The sequence below is a fragment of the Choloepus didactylus genome, chromosome 2 (assembly GCF_015220235.1).
Source record: "Choloepus didactylus isolate mChoDid1 chromosome 2, mChoDid1.pri, whole genome shotgun sequence".
In the NCBI taxonomy this organism is placed as follows: Eukaryota; Metazoa; Chordata; class Mammalia; order Pilosa; family Megalonychidae; genus Choloepus; species Choloepus didactylus.
In genome coordinates, this window is record NC_051308.1 from 88,880,371 (window position 1) to 88,906,940 (window position 26,570).

At 42.3% G+C, this 26,570-nt stretch overlaps 1 protein-coding gene across 1 annotated transcript in view; it reads right to left on the minus strand.

The window, feature by feature from the left end:
• The window catches only part of TNN (tenascin N), a 118,316-nt gene that overhangs the window by 19,210 nt on the left and 72,536 nt on the right, over positions 1–26,570 (minus strand). The window contains exons 12-20 of the mRNA XM_037825295.1: positions 18,163–18,426; positions 17,211–17,474; positions 13,931–14,194; positions 12,510–12,773; positions 11,554–11,817; positions 8,218–8,481; positions 5,748–5,878; positions 4,568–4,700; positions 3,988–4,139 (exon numbers count right to left, since the gene is read on the minus strand). Coding sequence (XP_037681223.1) covers positions 3,988–4,139; positions 4,568–4,700; positions 5,748–5,878; positions 8,218–8,481; positions 11,554–11,817; positions 12,510–12,773; positions 13,931–14,194; positions 17,211–17,474; positions 18,163–18,426 — 2,000 coding nt within the window. The remainder of the gene's footprint in view (positions 1–3,987; positions 4,140–4,567; positions 4,701–5,747; positions 5,879–8,217; positions 8,482–11,553; positions 11,818–12,509; positions 12,774–13,930; positions 14,195–17,210; positions 17,475–18,162; positions 18,427–26,570) is intronic.

Below are 26,570 nucleotides of genomic sequence, written 5' to 3' on the forward strand. Positions count from 1 at the left end.
TTAAGTCAAAAAGATTATAAGAAACAAAAAAAGATATATTGATAAAAATTTCAGTCTAACAAGAAGATATAATTATAAGCATATATGCATCTCACAAAAGAGTCCCGAAATATATTGAGCAAAAATTGACAGAATTGATGGGAGAAATAGATAGTTCTACAATAATAGTTGAAGACTTCAATATACCACTTTCAATAATTGATAGAATATCTAAACAGAAGATCAATAAGGAAATAGAGGACTTGAACAACACTATTAACCAGTTAGACCTAACGGACATATATAGAAAACTCCACCCAACACCAGCAGAATATATTTTTCTTAAGGGCACATGGAACATTTTCTAGGATAGACCATATGTTAGGCCACAAATCAAATCTTTAAAAATTTTAAAATCTCTAAATCATACAAGGTATCTTCTCAGATCACAATGGAATAAAGTTAGAAATCAATAATAGAAGGAAAATCCACAAATATGTGGAAATTAAATAACACACATTAAACAGCCAATGAATCAAAGAAGAAATCACAAAGGAAATCTGGAAATACCTTGAGACAAATTAAACTGCTCAAATAAAATTAAGAAGACCTAAATAAATGGAAAGACAACCCTTAATACGGATTGGAAGACTTACTATTGTTAAAATATCAATACTGCCTAAAATGATCCACAAATTCAGTGCAATTGCTATCAAAATTCCAGCAGCCTTTTTTCACAGCAAAGGAAAAGATGATCCTCAAATTCATACGGATTTGCAATAACAGCAATTCATATAGATAGCCAAAATATCCTTGAAAAAGGAGAACAAAATTGGAAGACTCACAATTCCTGGTTTTAAAACTTACTACAAAGCTACAGTAATTAAAACATTATGGTACTGGTATAAAGATAGACATACTGACCAATGGAATAGAACTGAGAGTCCAGAGATAAAGCCAAATATGTATGACCAGTTGACTTTCAACAATGGTGCCAGGTCCATTCAACAGGGAAACTGGGACAACTGGGAAGCCACATACAAAAGAATGAATGTGGTATCCTACCTCTTACCATATACAAAAATTAATTAAAAATGGGTCAAAGACCTAAATATAAGAGCTAATATTATAAAACTCTTATAAGAAAATGTAAGAAAATAACTTCAGGATTTTGTAGTAAGCAGTGGATATTTAGATTTTACAAAAGCACAAGCAATAAAAGAAAAAAATAGAATGGATTTCATTGAAATTAAGAACTTTTGAGCATCAACAGGCATCATCAAAAAAGTGAAAAGACAATCTCAGAATGGGAGAATATGATAAGGGTTTAATATCCAGAATACACAAAGAACTACAACTCAACAACAAAAAGACAAAAAAAGAAGTGGGTCAAAGATATGAATAGGCATTTTTCCAAAGAAGAAACTCACAAGGCCAATAAACACAGAGACAATAATTTGTAGAGACAAAGAGCAAAATAGTGGTTTCCAGGTGTGGGAGGAGTGGGGAATGGTGAGATGTTAAATGAATATGAGTTTTGGTTTGGGATGATGAAAATAGTCTGGAAATAGTGGTGAAAGCTACACAGTATTATCAATGTATTTAGTGTCAAAGAATTGTCCATTTAAAATGGTTAAAATAATTTTTGTTATGCATATTTTACAACTAAAAACAAATAAATTATATTTTTAAACAAGTAATATTTTGCAGAGTTTTCTGAACTCCACATGTTTCCTAGAGTACTGTGGCTCTGAAGGGAAACATATAGAATCCCAGTTCATGCATCACCTCCAGGTTTCTGGGTCAGAAAACAAGACTTGTGAAGCAGCCAGTGCTGGTGAGAATGCAGAGTTATTTCATTACCTCTGGAACTGACCTCTCTATTCCAGTAAGGATCATTTGGGTGGGCGGGATGTAGAAGGCAAGCTGTGTGAGGGCAGGGGTTTTGGTCTCTTTGGTTCACTGCTGGATCTCGAGTACATAAAGCAGTGCCTGGCACAGAATAGGCATTCAGTAAATATCTGTGGAATACATCATGGGTATTCCGAGGCAGACAGACTGTGCTGGTTTGAATGTATTATGTCCCCCAGAAAAAGCCATACTCTTTGATGCAATCTTGTGGGGCAGACATATTAATGGGGATTAAGTTGGAACGCTTGGATTAGGTTGTTTGCATGGAAATGCACCCCACACAACTGTAGGTGATAACTCTGATGAGGTATTTCCACTGAGGCACGGCCCCACCCATTCAGGGTGGGCCTTGATCAGTGGAGCCATATAAATGAGATGACAGGCTGAGGGAACTCAGTGTAGCTGTGAGTGACATTTTGAAGAGGAGCTACAGCCAAGAGGGACACTTTGAAGAAAGCACAGGAGCTGCAGATGAGAGACAGTTTGAAAACAGCTGTTGAAAGCAGACTGTTGCTCCGGAGAAGCTAAGAGAGGACAAACACCCCAAGTGCAACTAAGAGTGACATTTTTGAGGAACTGCAGCCTAGAGAGGAACATCCTGGGAGAAAGCCATTTTGAAACCAGAACTTTGGAGCAGATGCCAGCCATGTGCCTTCCCAGCTAACAGAGGTTTTCCGGACACCATTGGCCATCCTCCAGTGAAGGTACCCGATAGCTGATGTGTTACCTTGGACACTTTATGGCCTTAAGACTGTAACTGTGTAACCAAATAAACTCCCTTTTATAAAAGCCAATCCATCTCTGGTGTTTTGCATTCCAGCAGCATTAGCAAAATAGAACACAGACTGATACATCTTGTTCTAAATTTTGCTCTAGACAAACGTCTCCTTCCATAGGCAGACTTGGCTTTCAACAAGGCCACATGAAACAGTGCAAACATCCTGTCAAGGGTCAATCATGAGCAAAAAGGCAGGGGGTTGAGCCCCAAGCCTGAAGAAAGTGAATGCGGAGGGTTACAGTAGTGCTGATGAAAAGCAGCAAGTGTAAGCCTATGGGTCTGATCAGGTGGGAGACTTCCCATGCTTACCTTCTGTTCATTTTTTTATAAAGAAGTTGAAATTGATAATAATCCATTTACTGCCCTTAAGCTGAAAGATGCAGCTGTGTGGATAATAAGTTTTCTTCATTGCTAGTGTCAGATAGTATCATTTTATCGTTGGTTGCTCAAGGGTCTTTGGTTTCCCAGGCCCCTGAGCAAACACGTACATGAACATCGTTTGAACACTATGAGATCCTGCTTTCTCCTTCCCAGAATGAGTAGCAGATGCCCAGGGAGTAAGGCTGCATGCTGGTTTGGGGCAGTGAGCACCTCTACCATTTCACGCACAGGCAGAAGGGCAGGAGTGGCAATGGAAGGATCAGATTACAACTCTCAAAGGCAGCTCATCATATAATTGGATCAGGCTGATGCAATCAAAGAAAGTCCATGTGGCTTAAGCAGACAATGGCACAAGAGAATAAAGCCTCCACACAGAAGAGGGAAGATCAGAATATTGCCGGTTTCCCTCTTTCAGGCTTGAGACTTTCAAATCAAAGCCCGAAAGGCCTTGTTTCTGTGCTGGGGAGCCAGGACACAGAACCTGGTCAAAGGGCCCAAATTCAGAGGACTAAGCTCACGAAGAAGTCATGTGTTACCATCTTGGATGGCCTGAGATGGCCCACTGGGAAGACCACTGAGCCAGGAAGCTAGAGCCCTGAAATCAGGTCCCAGCTTTGTCATTAGTGTGTGTGACGGTTATGTTTATGAAAGTTATACATAAATAGAGGTCATTACCAGATGGTGATAAACCCAGGAGCCTTCATAGACTTCAGCCTTAGTTTAAACAAGCCTGCTTTACCCCAGGTGTTTCAGACTGGGCTCTTTCCTCACAGTGGGTTGGGGTTTTTTCTAAAAACAGTGCAAGCCACCAAAATTCCTATCTCTCGTGGATAAAGAAGAAATGGGGCTCCCAGGGCTCTCCAGAACAGCCATGACCAGCTCCCTGGAGTGACAAACAAAGCCCTGCCCTGCGCTGCCCGGGGCTCTGCCTGACTCACAATCCAGCCGCCTCCATCGGTGTCCATGTCACAGTACACCTGCAGGGGCCGGCTGGCATCACCGTGCTGGTAGACGGTGTACAGGCCGCTGGCGACGTTGCTGTTCTGCTGGACCTGACTGCAATCCGCAGGGTGTGGAAAACGGGCACCAACTGGGAGCCAAGCAGAGAGACAGCATCATAAGAAAATGGGTGAGGAAGAAGGGGAGTGATGCTGCTTCCACTTTTTAAAGGACAGTTTATTTTGTTCAGAAATTATTTCACAACTCCCTACAACTTTGCTTCTTCCAACTATTCCCTCACATCTTATTTTTCTCACTCACTCTACTCCTGGCAATCCCTCCAAATATACCAGAATTAAGGTTGCGTTCACACCACTTCTTCACCCAACCCAACTCCTCCTCCCAATCATACTCTGTTTCACTCCCTTCTTTATTCTCTCCGTATCCCATTTCCATTTCCACATGCCCAGAGCTATCCATAACTCTGTATCCACCTGCTTCTCCCTAGATACATTTTCTGGCCTCTCCAGTGCTCACCCTCCATTGCACACTCATTCAGAGAGCAGGACTCCACGTTACCTGTGGACAGGGTGGTGGATGCACTCCTGCTCCGGCGATCGCCCTTAAAGGCAACCAAGGACATGGGGTAGGTGACACCCTGCTCAAGGCCTTGCAATGCAAACCTCTGGTCCCACTGTCCAAGCTGTACCTCCTACAAACAAAGGAGAAAGTGGAGAGTCAGTTACTCACTTTATCTCCCCAGCATCCTCAGTGCCAACAGCATTCCCTGGGTGCTAACAGTGGAAGCTCTCTGAGGGCACAGCATTCTGCCTCTTTGAGTGCCCAGTGGCAGCCCCAAATCCCAGTGGTTCCCAGCCCAAAGATTCAGTGTTCCCAGGAGCACGAAGTAAGAGCCAGAGAGGCAGCACCAGGCACTGCCCTGTGGGAAGACCTACTAAGAGGTGCCCTGGGAACTCCATAACCCAGGCACACACTGGAACACTGACTACAACCACCACTGGCAGCACCAAAGAAAAGGCCAGGCTGGAGAGAAGCTATCAGGAAGGGGGAAAATGGCAATTGATATCTGTGAAGCAGGGAGATATTTGGGTTTTCACTTCTCTCTGAACTTCTGTTACTTCCTCTATAAACATAGGACTAACACTCCTAGCAGGGCTGTCATAAGCATTAATTGAAATAATGAATAAACCAAAGGTCCTTCCTTTTTTTCTTCCCCCCTTCTTTCTTCTTTGCCAAGGTGAAAGAGTAATAATAGTCCATTGGGAGACATTTGGAAATTTTGCAAGAATTCCAGGTTCCTAGTGGGAGGCATAACCCCTGAAATAAGGGTTAATCAATTCATTTGGTAAATATTTATTGAGCACCTATCACATGCCAGGTGCTGCTCCAAGCACTTTAGACAGAGCAAGAAACAAAACAGACAAAAATTCTCAGCCCTCGTGGAGCTTACATTTTATTGAGGAAGACCAAAAATAAACAAACTAACATAGGGCAGGTGCATGTCCAGCAAATACACCATGGTCAGCTAGGGGCAGGCACAATGGTTAATCTTTATAAAAAGAGACCCACCATGTTTCTAATGACTGTGTCACTTGCACATAGCAGGTGACCAATAAGGATCAACTGGTTGATTAGCAGGTTGTCACGAGACCAGCAATCAAGCTGGTTGGGCCAAGCCAGCTGCTTCGCACAGAGGCTGAGTACGTGCACCCAGAGAAAAGCCAAGGAGTAGCCATACCTTGACAGTGCCATCTGGGAATTGGTAGGTCATAAGGTAGCCATCGATCTGAGCAGAGGGGGGTGTCCAGGTCAATACCCCACCAGACCGTGTCACATTGGATGGATGAAAGTTTTGGGGAGGGTCAATTTCTGTATATAAAAAGTCAGAGAGCTATTATTACTAAAATGCAACTGAGGCAAGATAAGTTTTGAGACATTAATTAATATTTTATCCCTACATTTCCTTCCCCTTTCTCTTCTTTTGCAGGGAGCAGGCTGTGTTCTTCCTTGCCAAGGGGCCTTCCTGGCCTTTGTTTCCAAAAGGATAGATACACTGGGGACAACAGGATTAAAGACTAGGGGGTTGGGTGGGTCCCAAGGAAAGAGAATCTGTGCCCCTTCTTCCCCAGCAGATCCCCAGAGAAGGGTAGTTATGGGCAGCCTAGATCAGCAGAAGGATTCTCAGGATGGAAAGATGAGAGAGCCGCAGATCTGACAAGGCCCTGCACACAGAAACCAGGGGTGTCTCAGCAAATACCTGCCTGGAGAGATAACCAAAATGCCCCATGGGCACCCCCGTACCTGACAGCGGGAAACTATCCAAGACTTTACATACAGCCCTGGGAACGGAGCACAACCCTAATTTTAGTGAGATTTCTTTCCCACAAGCCGAGTGGGGTTTAAGAGGTAAATTAAGTTGGTATAGAAATACAAAGTTCTGTTTGTTACATATATAGCTAAGTGTATGTCCTTAGAGGAATATCCACTATAGCAAGAATGGGAGGTGGGGGAGGACCAGGGGCCTTCTATAAAGGAGGCGAGAAAGAGAGGAAGGGAAGAAGAGATGGGGATAATGCAGAGATTTTCTTTTGATTCCTATACACTTCCCCACCCAGACACTAGATGGAATGTGAGGATATCTTTGTGTGTATTTAGACCAGGAAAATTAAAGTTCAGCAAAAATTAGTCAGCAAATAATAGTTGGTAAATGGCTCATTTTTGTAAACTAAGCTATGAGTGGAAATTTCCGTCGTGAAGAAACATCATTGTAGAAGGTGATTTTAATTTAGGAGTTCCCAGAAAGATGTCTCCAGGCTATTTTCTACCCAGTAGCATTTCAGCTGAGAACTGAACTGTGGTATTCTAACAGAAATCAGGCAGCTCTTGTTTTGAATTAGGATATCTTGGCAAATTTTGAGATGGAACAATATGAGCTTGGTTTGACTTTCTAGAGCATAACATCCAGCATGGATTTTATTCTATCCATCACACAGAAAAACTGAATTTCCTGCTTTCAAAATGAAAACAAAATCATAATTTTTTAAGCTGGCTTCTGCCACCTCTTTGACTGCCCACTCATCTCTGGTTATAGACTTCAGATAATTGTCTTGGTTACATCCACATTTCTATGAAGGAAAAATATGATTATCTTATTCTCATTAAAAAATGGGAAAAATAAAATGAGGAAAAGATTAAAAAGGATGAGGGAAGAAAGGAACATGGAAAAAGGAATGGAGGGAAAAAAGGAGGGAGGAAAGAAGAAAAGGAAGAAGGGAATAAGGAAGGAGGATATTGGCTACTGGTTGCCTCTGAAGTACTAGGTACTAGGGAGCCTGGGATGGGCAAGAAAGTTTCTTATCTTTTTACACTCCTTTGTTTAGTTTGAAGATTTTTACTATAGCATGTATTACTCTTTTATTTAAAATGTTTGCTAATTGTAACTAATAAAAATAATAAAGAGGTAGCACATTGTGAATGTAATTAATAGCACTAAATTGCACACATGAAAGTGGCCAAAATGGGAAATTTTGTGTTGTATATATGTTCCCACAATAAAAAATATCTTTAAATAATAATAATAAAGAAATTCAAGGCACCCCTACTCCGGTAGCCACACATGGTGCACTTGGTCATGGAGATGGGCAGACCTTGCCCACAGCCTGTAGAGGCCCACGGACCTGGGGGTGGGTAGCGTGCTTTTCTCCAGGTCCCTCTGAGGCCTGATCTCCACGATGCGCAACTGTTACCAGAGGTCCCACCATACTCACAAAATACACGCCATCCAGGCACATTTACTCATCAACCAAGTGGAGGAAGGTGCCCCACCACTGCCCCCAATCTGGAAGATGGAAAAAGGAGAGGCTCCTTCCCCTTCTCCTCCAAACCAGAGCTGAAGCCCAACCAGGTTCTGATATCAAGAGCGGACAGCTTGGGAGCTGGCTGGGTGGAGGGGCTGGTGAGGGACGCCACCCTCGCACAGCCACGCAGTCACCCAGTTCTACGTTCACACTACTTCCTCTATACTTATTTCACGTTAATCGTGAGCAACCATTATGTCAACGTTATTACCTCAAAAGGGAAAAAGGGAACCACTGTGAATAAAGTTCTCAGGTAAAGCAACTGCCTCCCTCCGCTCCCCTGCCCACCCCGCTTATGAAGGAAGACTCTCCCGACGTGTGTGAAGTGTTTCCCTGTCCTACTCACAGTACCTGTCAGGGCCTTGGTGTCTGCTTTCTTGCTCTCCTGGTCGCCCCTCTTGGCCCACACGTACACCGTGTACTCCACACCTGGCCTCAGGCCCGTCAGCACGATGCTGCTCTGCTCCTTCCCCACGGGCACCTCCTGGGTCTCTCCATCCGCAGAGGTGTAGCGCACCATGTACCTGTCGATGTCGGCCTGCACCGGGTCCCAGGAGACGGTGGCCGTGTTCTCCATCACCCGGTCAGTCACCAGATTTTTCGGGCTGTCAATTTCTTTTTGAAAAGATTTAGACACTTTTAGAGCCAAGCTCAGACATACCCACCACACCCCATCACCAGGAGCTCGCCACTCAGATTATCTTTAATAATGATACAGTGTCATTTAAAGCAGGAGTAAATGGTCCCTGGTTGCCATTTTCCTGAGAAACAAACTAATGGATATTAAAACTGGAAGGAATCAGATCTTCTCCAAGTTTATCAACATGGAAATTTTTTGTCCTTGTAGTTCTCCCAAGAATGGCAATAAAAATCTGAGCAACAAGATAAGCAACCAAAATTGCTGCTGAAACCTCTGCCATGATCTTCGTGGTATGCAATAACTGTATTTCACAGAATTTGGGAGCTGAAAAGTCTTATCTTTTAACCTGATTGTCTTATTAAAAAGGAAGGAAAATAGATGCCCAGAAAAATGAAGAGACTTGTCCAAGTTCCCACTGATTTCTTGTATTAAAACCAAGATTAGATCCTCTTTGTGATGCATTTTGAGCCCTCCCACCTTCTCAAGGACTCTGCTCCTTTCCTGTTGCTCTCTCTCCTGTACCATCCATCTCTCTTCTCTACCATCATTCCCAAACAAACAAGCTCTAGCATCTTCCATCCCTCCCTATATCGCTCCATTTCTCTGCACCCCTTACTGACAGATTTCTGAAGACATTTGTCTGTATATTTCACTTCACTTCCTCACCTCCCTTTCACACCCCAGTTCAATCAAGTCTGGCATCTTTCTACATCACACCACTAAAACTGCTAGTCTAGGTTAACAATAACTTCCAAGTTGCCAGATCCAACAGACATTTGCCACCCTCACCATCTTCATCTTACTAGACTTTTTAGTACCATTTGGCAGAGATGATCCACTCCTTTCTTGAAACTCTCAGCTCTTGGTTTCCATGTCTACACATGCCCCTGGTTTTTGCCTAACTCACTGGCTCCTCTTCTCTAGTCTCCTTTGTAAGTGACAAGTAAATGTTGGAGATTTCCTGGCAACTTCTTTTCTTCTGTCTCTCCACTTCTCCCTAGGGGTCTTCACTCATTTTCATGGCTTTGATACCAACTGGATACCCATCACTTTCCAATTTATGTCCTTTCTGAGCCCCTGACTTGTATCTACAACTGTGTATGCAGCACAGTGCCTGGCACCTAGTAGATGATAAATATTTGTGGAATCAATAAATACATCAGTTAAGCACTGACTCTCACAAGTATTTCAAACTTAAATATCTAAATGTCTTGACTTTTCTCCCCAAATCTATTTATCTCTCAGTCTCCCTTTTCAGAAAATGGTGCCACTACCTTCCATGTTGGTCAGACCAGAAACACAGGAGTTGTACTTGATTCCTACTCCAAGTATTTTTCTTCCTACACCTCATCTAATCCATCAAGTCCTATCATCTCTTCTTGCAAAATATATCCTCAGATAACCCCTTTCCTCTATGGTTGCTGCCATCACACTTGTTGAAACCATCTTCTTTTCTTACCCAGACTTCTAAAATAGTCACTTTACTGGGCTTCTCACTTCTGCCTTTGTAATCCCTTCCATTTATTCTCCTCACCATGGCCTGAATAATCTTTTTAAAATGAATACTGGATCATGTCACTCTTCTTCTGATAAATATCACACCCTTCCTCTTTCAGGCACCACATGACACTGTACGACCTGGTCCCTCCCTCCTTCCCACGTCTCATGCCGCTTTCTCTCTCACTCTCTATGCTCCAGCTACACCAGCCTCCTCTCAGTTCTTTAGTCATCTCATAAATTATTCCAGTTTAGGGCCATCACACACTCTCTTTCCTCTGTCAGAAATGCAGAAATGGCTAGTCTGCCCCAATAGTTGTTATCTCCTTCTTCCACAAGCTTGCTGTCTGAAAAAGCTCTCTGCAATGACAGAAATAGTCTATAAAAATAGAGTAGCCATTGAGCCACATGTGGCTATGGACCATTTGATCTGTGGCAAGTGCAACTTTGGAAATTTTTTTATTTTAATTTTTCTTAATTAAAATTTAAATAACCACATGTAGCTACTATACTGGACAGCACAACATAATAGAAGTTTAAGTTGGGTACATGGCCTCCCAGCTAAAGACTTCATTTCCCAGCCTCCCTTAGTGAAGTCCTGCACTGTATTTTGGATCTGCCCAATGGAATGTGAGTAGAACTGATGTGTGCAAGGCACCATGCCCTCCCCTTTCTCACACCTCTGTCCACCAGCTGGAATGTGTTTGAGGTGATGACCATGTAGATGAGGGCAACTCCCTAGGGATAGCAGAGAAACAGCAGGGAAGGAGCTGGGGCTCCTGCACCACGGAACAATATCTGCTCTGGCCTACTTGTACTCTGATCCTCCACAAGAGAGGAACATACTTCTCTGTCATTTAAGCGAGAGAGGTAGAGCTATTTAAAAACAAACAAACAAACAAAAAAAACAGTTATCCCATCTATTCCTCAGCCCAGCCTATCTCTGAAGTACACCCCATCCACCCATTATTCTCTATGCCTATACCATGTTCATCACCTTCATAGAGGGTCTCATAATTTACGGTTATCAATTTGTCTGCTTGTTTTATTGTCTATCTGTCACACTAGACTTCAAGAGAGTGGAACCATATTCGTTTGGTTCACCATTCAGTCACCAGACCTGGCACTTAGAAGATGCTCATTAAAAATTAGTTGCAGGTGCATAGGGTAATGCATGTTCCTTTAAACCACAAAATAGCTACTTAGTCAAACCTATATAAACCAGCCTGCAATGAAACAATTCTTTAATGCAGTATTTTCAGTAATTCTTATATGTTTTGTCTCATTTCTTATAATTTTCAATAATTGAAGAGGCACAGTGGTTAAAGGCACAGGTTTGGGGAAAGAGTTTTAACACACTCATGGGGCTACTCAGTAGTGGGTGCATTACTGTGCTTTGTTCTTTCTTGAGATGAATTAAGCCTCTCACAGCAAACTCTCCCAAAACAGGCAGAAGTCACAGACTCCATAAGCAGCGGTGTCGTAATTCAGCAGCAATAAACCAACACACAGGGATTACCCAAGTTTGTATTTCTCCTCCCTCCTGTTACCTGTGGGGGCCTTGGTGTCTGCTTTCTTGCTCTCCTGGTTGCCCCTCTCAGCCCACACGTACACCGTGTACTCCACACCTGGCTTCAGGCCCGTCAGCACAGCACTGCTCTGCTCCTTCCCCACGGGCACCTCCTGGGTCTCTCCATCCTCAGAGGTGTAGTGCACCATGTACCTGTCAATGTTGGCCTGCACCGGGTCCCAGGAGACAGTGGCTGTGTTCTCCGTCACCTGGTCAGTTACCAGGTTTTTAAGGCTGTCAAGTTCTTTAAGAAAAAATTTAGAAAAGCCTAAAATTTGAAGCCACCAAAGCTATAGCCACCACCCCATCATCATAATTTGCCTCTTCTACAGCAATCTTTGCACAAGGCAATGGGGGCCCTGTTCTGAATCCCTGATGGGAGTCAAGGGAGCAAGTAATCAATCCCTGGTTCTCCATTTAAAAGGACTAATCATTATAAACTTGAGATACTTTCTTGGCTTACAGCTCCCTAAAAAGTGGAAGGAACAATGCCTATTGAGCAATATTCTGGCACATCAAAACCATTAATTAAATGACATCTGCCACCACATTCAGAGTACCTAATTTACCATTTTGTCAAGGGCTACTTCACTGGCAAGCATTCTAAATATATGCTCACAAGCAACTCAATGACCAGATCCAGTGAATGTCTTTGATGAATTTGATAAGAACATTCTACCATACAAATTCCCTTCTCCTTCCAATGAGCTGAGAGGTTTCATGAACACCTCATTACTGTTGAGGAAAGGCAGCCCACTGAGATTACCACTGCAGGCCACTGTCTTTCTTCAATCTTTAAGACTTCTAACTGCAAATTCTCTCAGCTTAGGCCACATCCTGTGGTACCATGCACACTCGAGTCCACAGGCTCAAAATTCATTCTAATTGACCATCTCTCAATGACTAGGACGGTCAACCATTCTCCTCTCTTGTTACCTGTTGGGGCCTTGGTGTCCGCTTTCTTGCTCTCCAGGTCGCCCCTCTCAGCCCACACGTACACCGTGTACTCCACACCTGGCCTCAGGCCTGTCAGCACAGCACTGCTCTGCTCCTTCCCCACGGGCACCTCCTGGGTCTCTCCATCCACAGAGGTGTAGCGCACCATGTACCTGTCGATGTCGGCCTGCACCGGGTCCCAGGAGACGGTGGCCGTGTTCTCCGTCACCTGATCAGTCACCAGGTTTTGGGGGCTGTCAATGTCTGAAAGGAAAATGCAGATCAATATTAGCAGGCTCTAGAGTGTGGAAACTGCTGGCCATTTTGGTCGGGATGAGACCATATCATGTTAAGTGGTTTTTCCGTGCTGTATGCACTTGTTTTGTTTTTAATCTGTTTCATGCACAACTTGCTTCCCCAGGTAGATTTTGGCTTCTCAAGTAAACAGCACAGTAGAACAAAATCTGAAAATCTGGGCTATTACCAGTACTAAGAGTTTAACAAAATGAATCTTTTTATTCATTTAGTAAGATTATATCAAGCCTCTACTATGTACAAACGATGGCAGTAACAGTGGGCTGGGCCCAGAGTTGAAGAAGACATCTTTTCTGCTCACAAGAAGCTAATTTTGCACCCAGTCTCATGTCAATGAAGACCTACCATTTCATACATGAAGATCCTAAAAGCCATATCTAGATGTAATTTCCTAGAGGAGGAGGGCTTCATCCTCTTCCTCTTTGCGTTTCCAGTGCCTTGTATAGTTCAGGGCACACGGAATATGCCCAATAAATATTATTTAAATGAATCAGCAAAAAGTAAAATCCAGTTTCAATATTCTAGAACATCTCACAGATTCATTCTAATGCTGGTTAAATCACTGTACAAATATATAGTCCTGTATTCTATCTCTCTCACAAGACAAAGATAAGAATATAACACTGGGGTTATCCTTGTCCTCAAAATCAGAATTATAACACGATTCATTTACAGTAAAGCAAGATATATATATATACACACACATACACACACACACTAATTATGGCAGATATAAAGTATATTTTCTTAAATTTTCAATATGTTGTTATTAACACTAACATTTGATTTTCACTTTCTACCCCTACTCACAAACTCAGTAAGAGGCCCTCAATACCATCTACGGCAAAAGATCTATGCAATCAGAGGAGGAGCGGATGGATACATCCATTAAATCATGGCAAAATCATAGTTTGAAGACTGCCACATAGTCCTGACCTGTAAGGAAACATAAAAGGGAAGTGAGGGATGATGTGTGCAGTCTATCACAGAGGGTCACCATCTGCTCAGCCATAAATCATCTCTTTCCATCACTATCCGAGTGAGGAAAACCAAACTAGAATTACCACAGGCTTAGCAACGACAAATGATAATGTACGCTCTGTTACCTGTCGGGGCCTTGGTGTCCGCTTTCTTGCTCTCCTGGTCGCCCCTCTTGGCCCACACGTACACCGTGTACTCCACACCTGGCCTCAGGCCCGTCAGCACGGCACTCCTCTGCTCCTTCCCCACGGGCACCTCCTGGGTCTCTCCATCCTTAGAGGTGTAGCGCACCATGTACCTGTCGATGTCGGCCTGCACCGGGTCCCAGGAGACAGTGGCCGTGCTCTCCGTCACCCGGTCAGTCACCAGGTTTTTAGGGCTGTCAATGTCTGAAAAGAAAATGTTGATCAATAAACACTATTAACAGGCACCAAAGAGTGAAACCATTTGCTTTGAGCTGAGACCACTTCCTGTTTTGTGGTTTCCCCATTTCATATGCTCTCGTTGGCTTTCAGTTGCTCATGGACATAGACCCTGTCTCCACAGCTGGACCCTTGGATCCTCAAGGAGGCAGCACAGGAGAGTAGAGTGAGCACTAGATCCAGAGACAGAAGAGGTGGATTCTAGTCCCAGCCTAGACGGGCAGAGCAGAGAGGCAGGAAGAACCCTGGGCTGGAGCCCGTGGACCTGGGATCTAGTCCAGCTCTGCCACCAGCCAGCTGTGGCCCTGGACAACCAGCTGCCTCTGGCTGAGCTCCAGCTTCTTCATCTGTAAATTATGGAGCTTAGACTAAACAAATTTTAAGATATGATAATTTTCCACGAATAAGCCATGGATCTAACTCTATGAATCACCAGCTAACTTTGTGACCTTGTGGAAGTCACACACTTCTCTGGAAGTGAGTTTTCTCAACTATAAAATGGAGACAGTGGTTCCTGCTCAATTCATCTCAATTAATGCCTCTGAGGAATAAGTAAGGTGTAAAAAAAAACCTTATTAGTTGTATGTGAGAACCTATAATGCTGCAACCACTTTGGAAAACAGTTTAGCAGTTCCTCAAAATGTTAAACAATGTACCCATATGACCTAGCAATTCCACTCCAGATCTTCTACCCAAGAAAAATGAAAACACATGTCCACACAAAAACTTATACACAAATGTTCACAGCAGTATTATTCACAAATAGCCAAAAAGTGGAAACAACCCAAATGTCCATCAACTGATGAATGAATAAATGATATATGGTATAACAATATAATGGTATATTGTTCAGCCATAAAAGGAAATGAAGTCCTGATACACGCTACAAAATGAATGAACCATAAAACATTAAACTAAATGAAAGTAGTAGAAAAAAGGTGCATATTGTATGATTCCTTTTTAATGAAATGTTCAGAATAAGCAAATCTATAAACAGAAAGTAGTGGTTTCCTAGGGCTGGAGGAGTGGTAGGGGGCAGGGATGGGGACTTACTGCTAATGAGTTTGGCATTTCTTCTTAGGGGGATGAAAATGTTCTGAAATTTGATAGTGGTGATAGTTGTACATCTCTGTGAATGTACTAAAAATGACGAAATTGTACATTGTAAAACGGGAAATTTCATAGTATATAAATTATATCTCAATAAAGCTGTTATTAAAAATGAGGAATCAAGCTGGGAGAGGATGCAGAGATGTTGGACTTCCTCACCTAGATTGTTGCTGATGTTCTCACAAACATTGAGGACTGACGGCTTGACATGCTGAGCCCTCTGTCTTGGGACTTGCCCTTATGAAGTTCATTACTGCAAAGGAGAGGCTAAACCTGCTGATAATTTGCCTAAGAGTCTCCCCCTGAGTGCCTCTTTGTTGCTCAGATGTGGCCCTCTCTCTCTAATTAAGCCACCTTGGCAGGTGAAATCACTGCCCTCCTCCCTATGTGGGACCTGACTCCCAAGGGTGTAAATCTCCCTGGCAACACAGGATATGACTCCCGGGGATGAATCTGGACATGGCATCATGGGATTGAGAACATCTTCTTGACCAAAAGGAGGATGTGAAATGAAACGAAATAAAGCTTCAGTGGATGAGAAATTTCAAATGGAGTCAAGAGGTCACTCTGGTGGACATTCTTACGTACTATATAGATAACTATTTTTAGGTTTTAATGTATTGGAATAGCTAGAAATAAATACCTGAAACTATCAAACTCCAACCCAGTAGCCCTGACTCTTGAAGACAACTGTATAACAAGGTAGACTACAAGGGGCGACAGTGTGATTGTGAAAACCTTGTGGATCGCACTCCCCTTATCCAATGTATGGATGGATGAGTAGAAAAATGGGGACAAAAACTAAATGAAAAATAGGGTGGGATAGGGGGATGATTTGGGTGTTCGCTTTTACTTTTATTTTTTATTCTTATTCTGATTCTTTCTGGTGTAAAGAAAATGTAAAACCAGCCATGCAAATCCTGTGGTTGGTTGAGGTTGGTGATGAATGCACAACTATATGATGTCACTGTGAAGAGTTGATTGTACACCATGGATGATTGTATGTTATGTGAATATATCTCAATAAAACTGAGTTTTAAAAAAAATCCAAAGGAAAAAAATGAGGAAATTATTTGGTTCACACTCCCTTTATTCAGCGTATGTACAGATGAGTAGAAAAATGGGGACAAAAAAGTAAATGAATAAAAAGGGGGATGGGGGAGCTGGGTTGTTTGGGGTGTTTTTTACTTTTATTTTTATTTTTATTATTTTTTTTTGGAGTAATGAAAATGTTCAAAAATTGATGATGAATGCAAACTATAAGATGATACTGTGAACAACTGATGGTACACTTTGGATGATGGTATGGTACGTGACTATTATCTCAATAAAATTTCAAGGAAAAAATGAGGAACCAGATATCAAAGAACTTTAAAATGTATGAACTTATTGCATATAATTGGAAACAGGATAATCAGTACTGGGCACAGAGTAGGTACTCAAGAGAGGGTTTATTCACTAAGAAAGTAATAATCCTTCCCTGTGCTAAAAGGATCACAGAACAAGTCATTTCCCTGAATTATTTAGCAGGTGGATCCTAACATATAGGTGTCTTTATATTCCTTTCCTTTCAAGAAGAAATATTTAATGACAGATCACGAAGGAAATATGTACTCAGAGAAAAGTGGGTGAATGTCACCAATCACCATCATTCTTTACGAGACCAAAGTGTGAGGCCACAAAACGAGGTCCGCGTTTTGAGAGAACGCGCTAACAGAAAGTGAGGGATAGTGCTTGTGTGCAGTCTATTCCAGAAGGCCACATATGCTTTTCAGAAATCATCTCCTCTGTCATTACCAGAGTAGAAAAACCAACCTCGACCAACCACAGGATTTGCATGGTTTTACATTGTCTAAGAATGACACTCCGTTACCTGTTGGGGCCTTGGTGTCTGCTTTCTTGCTCTCCTGGTCGCCCCTCTTGGCCCACACGTACACCGTGTACTCCACACCTGGCCTCAGGCCCTTCAGCACGATGCTGCTCTGCTCCTTCCCCACGGGCACCTCCTGGGTCTCTCCATCCTCAGAGGTGTAGCGCACCATGTACCTGTCGATGTCGGCCTGCACCGGGTCCCAGGAGACGGTGGCCGTGTTCTCCGCCACCTGGTCAGTTACCAGGTTTTTAGGGCTGTCAAGTTCTTTAAGAAAAATTTGAAAAATTCTAAAATTTGAAGCCACAGAAGCTGTACCCACCACCCCATCATTGTGATTTGCCTCTTCTATAGCTTTCTTTGCACAAGGCAATGGGGGCCCTGTTCTGAATCTCTGATGGGAGTCAAGGGAGCAAGTAATCAATCCCTGGTTCTCCATTTAAAAGGACTAATCATTATAAACTTGAGATACTTTCTTGGCTTACAGCGCCCTAAAAAGTGGAAAGAACAATGCCTATTGAGCAATATTCTGGCACATCAAAACCATTAATTAAATGACATCTGCCACCACATTCAGAGTACCTAATTTACCATTTTGTCAAGGGCTACTTCACTGGCAAGCATTCTAAATATATGCTCACAAGCAACTCAGTGACTGGATCCAATGAATGTCTTTGCTGAATCTGATAAGAACATTCTACCATACAAATTCCCTTCTTCCAGTGAGCTGAGAGATTTCATGAACACCTCATTACTGTTGAGGAAAGGCAGCCCACTGAGATCACCACTGCAGGCCACTGTCTTTCTTCAATCTTTAAGACTTCTAACTGCAAATTCTCTCAGCTTAGACTACATCCTGTGGTACCATGCACACTCGAGTCCACAGGCTCAAAATTCATTCCAATTGACCATCTCTCAATGACTAGGACGGTCAACCATTCTCCTCTCTTGTTACCTGTCGGGACCTTGGTGTCTGCTTTCTTGCTCTCCTGGTCGCCCCTCTTGGCCCACACGTACACCGTGTACTCCACACCTGGCCTCAGGCCCGTCAGCACGGCGCTCCTCTGCTCCTTCCCCATGGGCACCTCCTGGGTCTCTCCATCCTCAGAGGTGTAGAGCACCATGTACCTGTCAATGTTGGCCTGTACCGGGTCCCAGGAGACAGTGGCCGTGTTCTCTGTCACCCGGTCAGTCACCAGGTTTTTAGGGCTGTCAATGTCTGAAAGGAAATGTTGATCAATAAACACTATTAACAGGCACCAAAGAGTAAGACCGTTTAGTTTGGGATGAGTCCACTTCCTGTTTTGTGGTTTCCCCATTTCATATGCTCTCGTTGGCTTTCAGTTGTTCATGGACATAGACCCTGTCTCCTCAGTTGGACCCTTGGATCCTCAAGGAGGCAGCACAGGAGAGTAGAGTGAGCACTAGATCCAGAGACAGAAGAGGTGGATTCTAGTCCCAGCCTAGACAGGCAGGCAGGAAGAACCCTGGGCTGGAGCCAGTGGACCTGGGACCTAGTCCAGCTCTGCCACCAGCCAGCTGTGGCCCTGGACAACCAGCTGCCTCTGGCTGAGCCCCAGCTTTTTCATCTGTAAAACTGAATGTAAGTTTCCTACAAGTATTAATATTCCATACATCTATCTTCATAAACTGAACCTGTTTTGTGACCTTGGACAAGTCACTTAATTTCTCTGTATTTCAATTTCCGTATCTGCAAAATGGGTTTGTTAAAAGTTATTGTACGTATCTCTCTGGGTTCCTTTGAAAGCCAAGGAAAAATGTCACATAAAAAAAGGACTTTAAAAATGTTAAGTTATTACAGTGTTTCCAGCTCTGAAGCCATGTGTCATGTTTGCACTATTACTGTACTATTAAAAATGTAATCACAGGCAAATCAGCCATTCAGATTCAATTTTCTACACAACAAAAAACGTTGTGATACACTTGCCCACAGGGTGAAAACTGTGAAAGATCTCCAGTGGCAGATCTCTGGCAGGAAAAGGTCTCTGAAGATCCTACCAATGCATTCCATGGCAGAATGAATCTGCTTTACCACTTGCCAGGCCTTGTGCCAGGCCCAAGCCAGCTATGGCTGTTACATTAAAGTAAGGCCTCCCCTGATTCCTTACCTCTCCTCCCACCCAACCTCTTGCTTCTCCTCCCTCCTCGCTGCACCAAACATAAAGGGGTTAGAAACTGCAGCTATCATGCTGAAAGAACAGAGTTTGAAGTACAACTATGGAGGTGTAAAAGAAGCCAACCATGTCCAACTTCCCACTACAGGCAATCTTCAAATGACCCAAGCTGATGGAGAAGAGCAGCTTTAACTTTAAATCAACTGTGAACTAATACATGGAAGTAGACATTTAATTAGTCAAATGGGACGTTTTTGAGACTAGAGTGACTAGATATTTGCTTATTTTTAACTAATAAAATATTGTTATGATTTCTGCCTAAAATGTTCTCCAAAGGGCAGAAACAAAAGCATGCTCCATAGAAAGCGTTTAAACAGGTATGCTGGTTTGAATCTATTATGTCCCCCACAAAAGCCATGTTCTTTAATGCAATCTTGTGGGGACATACTTATTAATCTTCTGATTAGGGTGGGACCTTTTGGTTAGGTTGTTTCCATGGAGATGTGACCCACCCAACTGTAGGCGAGACCTTTTGATTAGATCATTTCCATGGAACTGTGGGTCCTTTAAGAGAACTCATGGAAACAAAGAGCTCAGAGATGCCGAGAGAGACATTTTGGAGAGAAGCTAAGAGCCAACACAGACTCAGATGCAGACAAAAGGACATTTGGAGATGCTAAGCTAAAAGATGAAGCCCAGAGTTTGCCCCAGAGAAGCTAAGAGAGGATTCCCAGATGCTAGAGACAAACACCCCAAGAGAACCAAGCAGAGAGCTGAGAGAAATCCAGAGACATTTTGGAAAAAGCCATTTTGAAACACAACTCAAGAGCAAGGATCAGTAGACACCAGCCACATGCCTTCCCAGCTGACAGAGGTGTTCCAGATGCCACCGGCCTTTCTTCAGTGAAGATATCCTCTTGTCGATGCCTTAGTTTGGACATTTTTATGGCCTTCAAACTGTAAATTTGTAACCTAATAAATCCCCTTTATAAAAGTCAATCTGAAAAAAGGTGAAGAGGCGGGGCAAGATGGCGGACTGGTGAGCTGTATGTTTTAGTTACTCCTCCAGGAAAGTAGGTAGAAAGCCAGGAACTGCGTGGACTGGACACCACAGAGCAATCTGACTTTGGGCATACTTCATACAACACTCATGAAAACGTGGAACTGCTGAGATCAGCGAAATCTGTAAGTTTTTGCGGCCAGGGGACCCGCGCCCCTCCCTGCCAGGCTCAGTCCCGGGGGAGGAGGGGCTGTCAGCTCCGGGAAGGAGAAGGGAGAACTGCAGTGGCAGCCCTTATCGGAAACTCATTCTACTGATCCAAACTCCAACCATAGATAGACTGAGACCAGACACCAGAGAATCTGAGAGCAGCCAGCCCAGCAGAGAGGAGACAGGCATAGAAAAAAAACAACACGAAAAACTCCAAAATAAAAGCGGAGGATTTTTGGAGTTCTGGTGAACATAGAAAGGGGAAGGGCCCTGAGGCGCATATGCAAATCCCGAAGAAAAGCTGATCTCTCTGCCCTGTGGACCTTTCCTTAATGGTCCTGGTTGCTTTGTCTCTTAGCATTTCAATAACCCATTAGATCTCTGAGGAGGGGCCCTTTTTTTTCTTTTTTTTTAATCCTTTTTTCTTTTTCTAAAACAATTACTCTAAGAAGCCCAATACAGAAAGCTTCAAAGACTTGCTATTTGGGCAGGTCAAGTCAAGAGCAGAACTAGGAGAGCTCTGAGACAAAACGCAATAATCCAGTGGCTGAGAAAATTCACTAAACACCACAACTTCCCAAGAAAAGGGGGGTGTCCACTCACAGCCTTCATCCTGGTGGACAGGAAACACTCCTGCCCATCGCCAGCCCCATAGCCCAGAACTGCCCCAGACAACCCAGTGTGACGGAAGTGCTTCAAATAACAGGCACACACCACAAAACTGGGCGTGGACATTAGCCTTCCCTGCAACCTCAGCTGATTGTCCCAGAGTTGGGAAGGTAGAGCAGTGTGAATTAACAAAGCCCCATTCAGCCATCATTTCAGCAGACTGGGAGCCTCCCTACACAGCCCAGCAGCCCAGAACTGCCCTGGGGGGACGGCACTCACCTGTGACATAGCACAGTCATCCCTCAACAGAGGACCCGGGGTGCACGGCCTGGAAGAGGGGCCCACTTGCAAGTCTCAGGAGCCATACGCCAATACCAAGGACTTGTGGGTCAGTGGCAGAGACAAACTGTGGCAGGACTGAACTGAAGGATTAGACTATTGCAGCAGCTTTAAAACTCTAGGATCACCAGGGAGATTTGATTGTTAGAGCCACTCCCCCCTCCCTGACTGCCCAGAAACACGCCCCATATACAGGGCAGGCAACACCAAATACATACGCAAGCTTGGTACACCAATTGGACCCCACAAGACTCACTCTCCCACTCACCACAAAGGCTAAGCAGGGGAGAACTGGCTTGTGGAGAACAGGTGGCTCGTGGACGCCACCTGCAGGTTAGTTAGAGAAAGTGTACTCCACGAAGCTGTAGAACTGATAAATTAGAGATAAGGACTTCAATTGGTCTACAAACCCTAAAAGAACCCTATCAAGTTCAGCAAATGCCACGAGGCCAAAAACAACAGAAAATTATAAAGCATATGAAAAAACCAGACGATATGGATAACCCAAGCCCAAGCACCCAAATCAAAAGACCAGAAGAGACACAGCACCTAGAGCAGCTACTCAAAGAACTAAAGATGAACAATGAGACCATAGTACGGGAGATAAAGGAAATCAAGAAGACCCTAGAAGAGCATAAAGAAGACATTGTAAGACTAAATAAAAAAATGGATGATCTTATGGAAATTAAAGAAACTGTTGACCAAATTAAAAAGATTCTGGACACTCATAGTACAAGACTAGAGGAAGTTGAACAACGAATCAGTGACCTCGAAGATGAAAGAATGGAAAATGAAAGCATAAAAGAAAGAATGGGGAAAAAATTGAAAAAATCGAAATGGACCTCAGGGATATGATAGATAATATGAAACGTCCAAATATAAGACTCATTGGTATCCCAGAAGGGGAAGAAAAGGGTAAAGGTCTAGGAAGAGTATTCAAAGAAATTGTTGGGGAAAACTTCCCAAATCTTCTAAACAACATAAATACACAAATCACAAATGCTCAGTGAACTCCAAATAGAATGAATCCAAATAAACCCACTCCGAGACATATACTGATCATACTATCAAACACAGAAGAGAAGGAGCAAGTTCTGAAAGCAGCAAGAGAAAAGCAATTCCCCACATACAAAGGAAACAGCATAAGACTAAGTAGTGACTACTCAGCAGCCACCATGGAGGCAAGAAGGCAGTGGCACGATATATTTAAAATTCTGAGTGAGAAAAATTTCCAGCCAAGAATACTTTATCCAGCAAAGCTCTCCTTCAAATTTGAGGGAGAGCTTAAATTTTTCACAGACAAACAAATGCTGAGAGAATTTGCTAACAAGAGACCTGCCCTACTGGAGATACTAAAGGGAGCCCTACAGACAGAGAAACAAAGAAAGGACAGAGAAACTTGGAGAAAGGTTCAGTACTAAAGAGATTCGGTATGGGTACAATAAAGGATATTAATAGACAGAGGGGAAAAATATGACAAACATAAACCAAAGGATAAGATGGCTGATTCAAGAAATGCCTTCACGGTTATAACGTTGAATGTAAATGGATTAAACTCCCCAATCAAAAGATATAGATTCGCAGAATGGATCAAAAAAAATGAACCATCAAAATGTTGCATACAAGAGACTCATCTTAGACACAGGGACACAAAGAAACTGAAAGTGAAAGGATGGAAAAAAATATTTCATGCAAGCTACAGCCAAAAGAAAGCAGGTGTAGCAATATTAATCTCAGATAAAATAGACTTCAAATGCAGGGATGTTTTGAGAGACAAAGAAGGCCACTATGTACTAATAAAAGGGGCAATTCAGCAAGAAGAAATAACAATCGTAAATGTCTATGCACCCAACCAAGGTGCCACAAAATACATGAGAGAAACACTGGCAAAACTAAAGGAAGCAATTGATGTTTCCACAATAATTGTGGGAGACTTCAACACATCACTCTCTCCTATAGATAGATCAACTAGACAGAAGACCAATAAGGAAATTGAAAACCTAAACAATCGGATAAATGAATTAGATTTAACAGACATATACAGGACATTACATCCCAAATCACCAGGATACACATACTTTTCTAGTGCTCACGGAACTTTCTCCAGAATAGATCATATGCTGGGACATAAAACAAGCCTCAATAAATTTAAAAAGATTGAAATTATTCAAAGCACATTCTCTGAACACAATGGAATACAATTAGAAGTCAATAACCATCAGAGACTTAGAAAATTCACAAATACCTGGAGGTTAAACAACACACTCCTAAACAATCAGTGGGTTAAAGAAGAAATAGCAAGAGAAATTGCTAAATATATAGAGACGAATGAAAATGAGAACACAACATACCAAAACCTATGGGATGCAGCAAAAGCAGTGCTAAGTGGGAAATTTATAGCACTAAACACAGATATTAAAAAGGAAGAAAGAGCCAAAATCAAAGAACTAATGGATCAACTGAAGAAGCTAGAAAATGAACAGCAAACCAATCCTAAACCAAGTACAAGAAAAGAAATAACAAGGATTAAAGCAGAAATAAATGACATAGAGAACAAAAAAACAATAGAGAGGATAAATATCACCAAAACTTGGTTCTTTGAGAAGATCAACAAGATTGACAAGCCCCTAGCTAGACTGACAAAATCAAAAAGAGAGAAGACCCATATAAACAAAATAATGAATGAAAAAGGTGACATAACTGCAGATCCTGAAGAAATTAAAAAAATTATAAGAGGATACTATGAACAACTGTATGGCAACAAACTAGATAATATAGAGGAAATGGACAATTTCCTGGAAACATATGAACAACCTAGACTGACCAGAGAAGAAATAGAAGACCTCAACCAACCCATCACAAGCAAAGAGATCCAATCAGTCATCAAAAATCTTCCCACAAATAAATGCCCAGGGCCAGATGGCTTCACAGGGGAATTCTACCAAACTTTCCAGAAAGAACTGACACCAATCTTACTCAAACTCTTTCAAAACATTGAAGAAAATGGAACACTACCTAACTCATTTTATGAAGCTAACATCAATCTAATACCAAAACCAGGCAAAGATGCTACAAAAAAGGAAAACTACCGGCCAATCTCCCTAATGAATATAGATGCAAAATTCCTCAACAAAATACTTGCAAATCGAATCCAAAGACACATTAAAAAAATCATACACCATGACCAAGTGGGGTTTATTCCAGGCATGCAAGGATGGTTCAACATAAGAAAATCAATCAATGTATTACAACACATTAACAAGTCAAAAGGGAAAAATCAATTGATCATCTCAATAGATGCTGAAAAAGCATTTGACAAAATCCAACATCCCTTTTTGATAAAAACACTTCAAAAGGTAGGAATTGAAGGAAACTTCCTCAACATGATAAAGAGCATATATGAAAAACCCACAGCCAGCATAGTACTCAATGGTGAGAGACTGAAAGCCTTCCCTCTAAGATCAGGAACAAGACAAGGATGCCCGCTATCACCACTGTTATTCAACATTGTGCTGGAAGTGCTAGCCAGGGCAATCCGGCAAGACAAAGAAATAAAAGGCATCCAAATTGGAAAAGAAGAAGTAAAACTGTCATTGTTTGCAGATGATATGATCTTATATCTAGAAAACCCTGAGAAATCGACGATACAGCTACTAGAGCTAACAAACAAATTTAGCAAAGTAGCGGGATACAAGGTCAATGCACATAAGTCAGTAATGTTTCTATATGCTAGAAATGAACAAACTGAAGAGACACTCAAGAAAAAGATACCATTTTCAATAGCAACTAAAAAAATCAAGTACCTAGGAATAAACTTAACCAAAGATGTAAAAGACCTATACAAAGAAAACTACATAACTCTACTAAAAGAAATAGAAGGGGACCTTAAAAGATGGAAAAATATTCCATGTTCATGGATAGGAAGACTAAATGTCATTAAGATGTCAATTCTACCCAAACTCATCTACAGATTCAATGCAATCCCAATCAAAATTCCAACAACCTACTTTGCAGACTTGGAAAAGCTAGTTATCAAATTTATTTGGAAAGGGAAGATGCCTCGAATTGCTAAAGACTCTAAAAAAGAAAAACGAAGTGGGAGGACTTACACTGCCTGACTTTGAAGCTTATTATAAAGCCACAGTTGCCAAAACAGCATGGTACTGGCACAAAGATAGACATATAGATCAATGGAATTGAATTGAGAATTCGGAGATAGACCCTCAGATCTATGGCCGACTGATCTTTGATAAGGCCCCCAAAGTCACTGAACTGAGCCATAATGGTCTTTTCAACAAATGGGGCTGGGAGAGTTGGATATCCATATCCAAAAGAATGAAAGAGGACCCCTACCTCACCCCCTACACAAAAATTAACTCAAAATGGACCAAAGATCTCAATATAAAAGAAAGTACCATAAAACTTCTAGAAGATAATGTAGGAAAACATCTTCAAGACCTTGTATTAGGCGGCCACTTCCTAGACTTTACACCCAAAGCACAAGCAACAAAAGAGAAAATAGATAAATGGGAACTCCTCAAGCTTAGAAGTTTCTGCACCTCAAAGGAATTTCTCAAAAAGGTAAAGAGGCAGCCAACTCAATGGGAAAAAATTTTTGGAAACCATGTATCTGACAAAAGACTGATATCTTGCATACATAAAGAAATCCTACAACTCAATGACAATAGTACAGTCGGCCCAATTATAAAATGGGCAAAAGATATGAAAAGACAGTTCTCTGAAGAGGAAATACAAATGGCCAAGAAACACATGAAAAAATGTTCAGCTTCACTAGCTATTAGAGAGATGCAAATTAAAACCACAATGAGATACCATCTAACACCGGTTAGAATGGCTGCCATTAAACAAACAGGAAACTACAAATGCTGGAGGGGATGTGGAGAAATTGGAAGTCTTATTCACTGTTGGTGGGACTGTATAATGGTTCAGCCACTCTGGAAGTCAGTCTGGCAGTTCCTTAGAAAACTAGATATAGAGTTACCATTCGATCCAGCGATTGCACTTCTCGGTATATACCCGGAAGGTCGGAAAGCAGTGACACGAACAGAT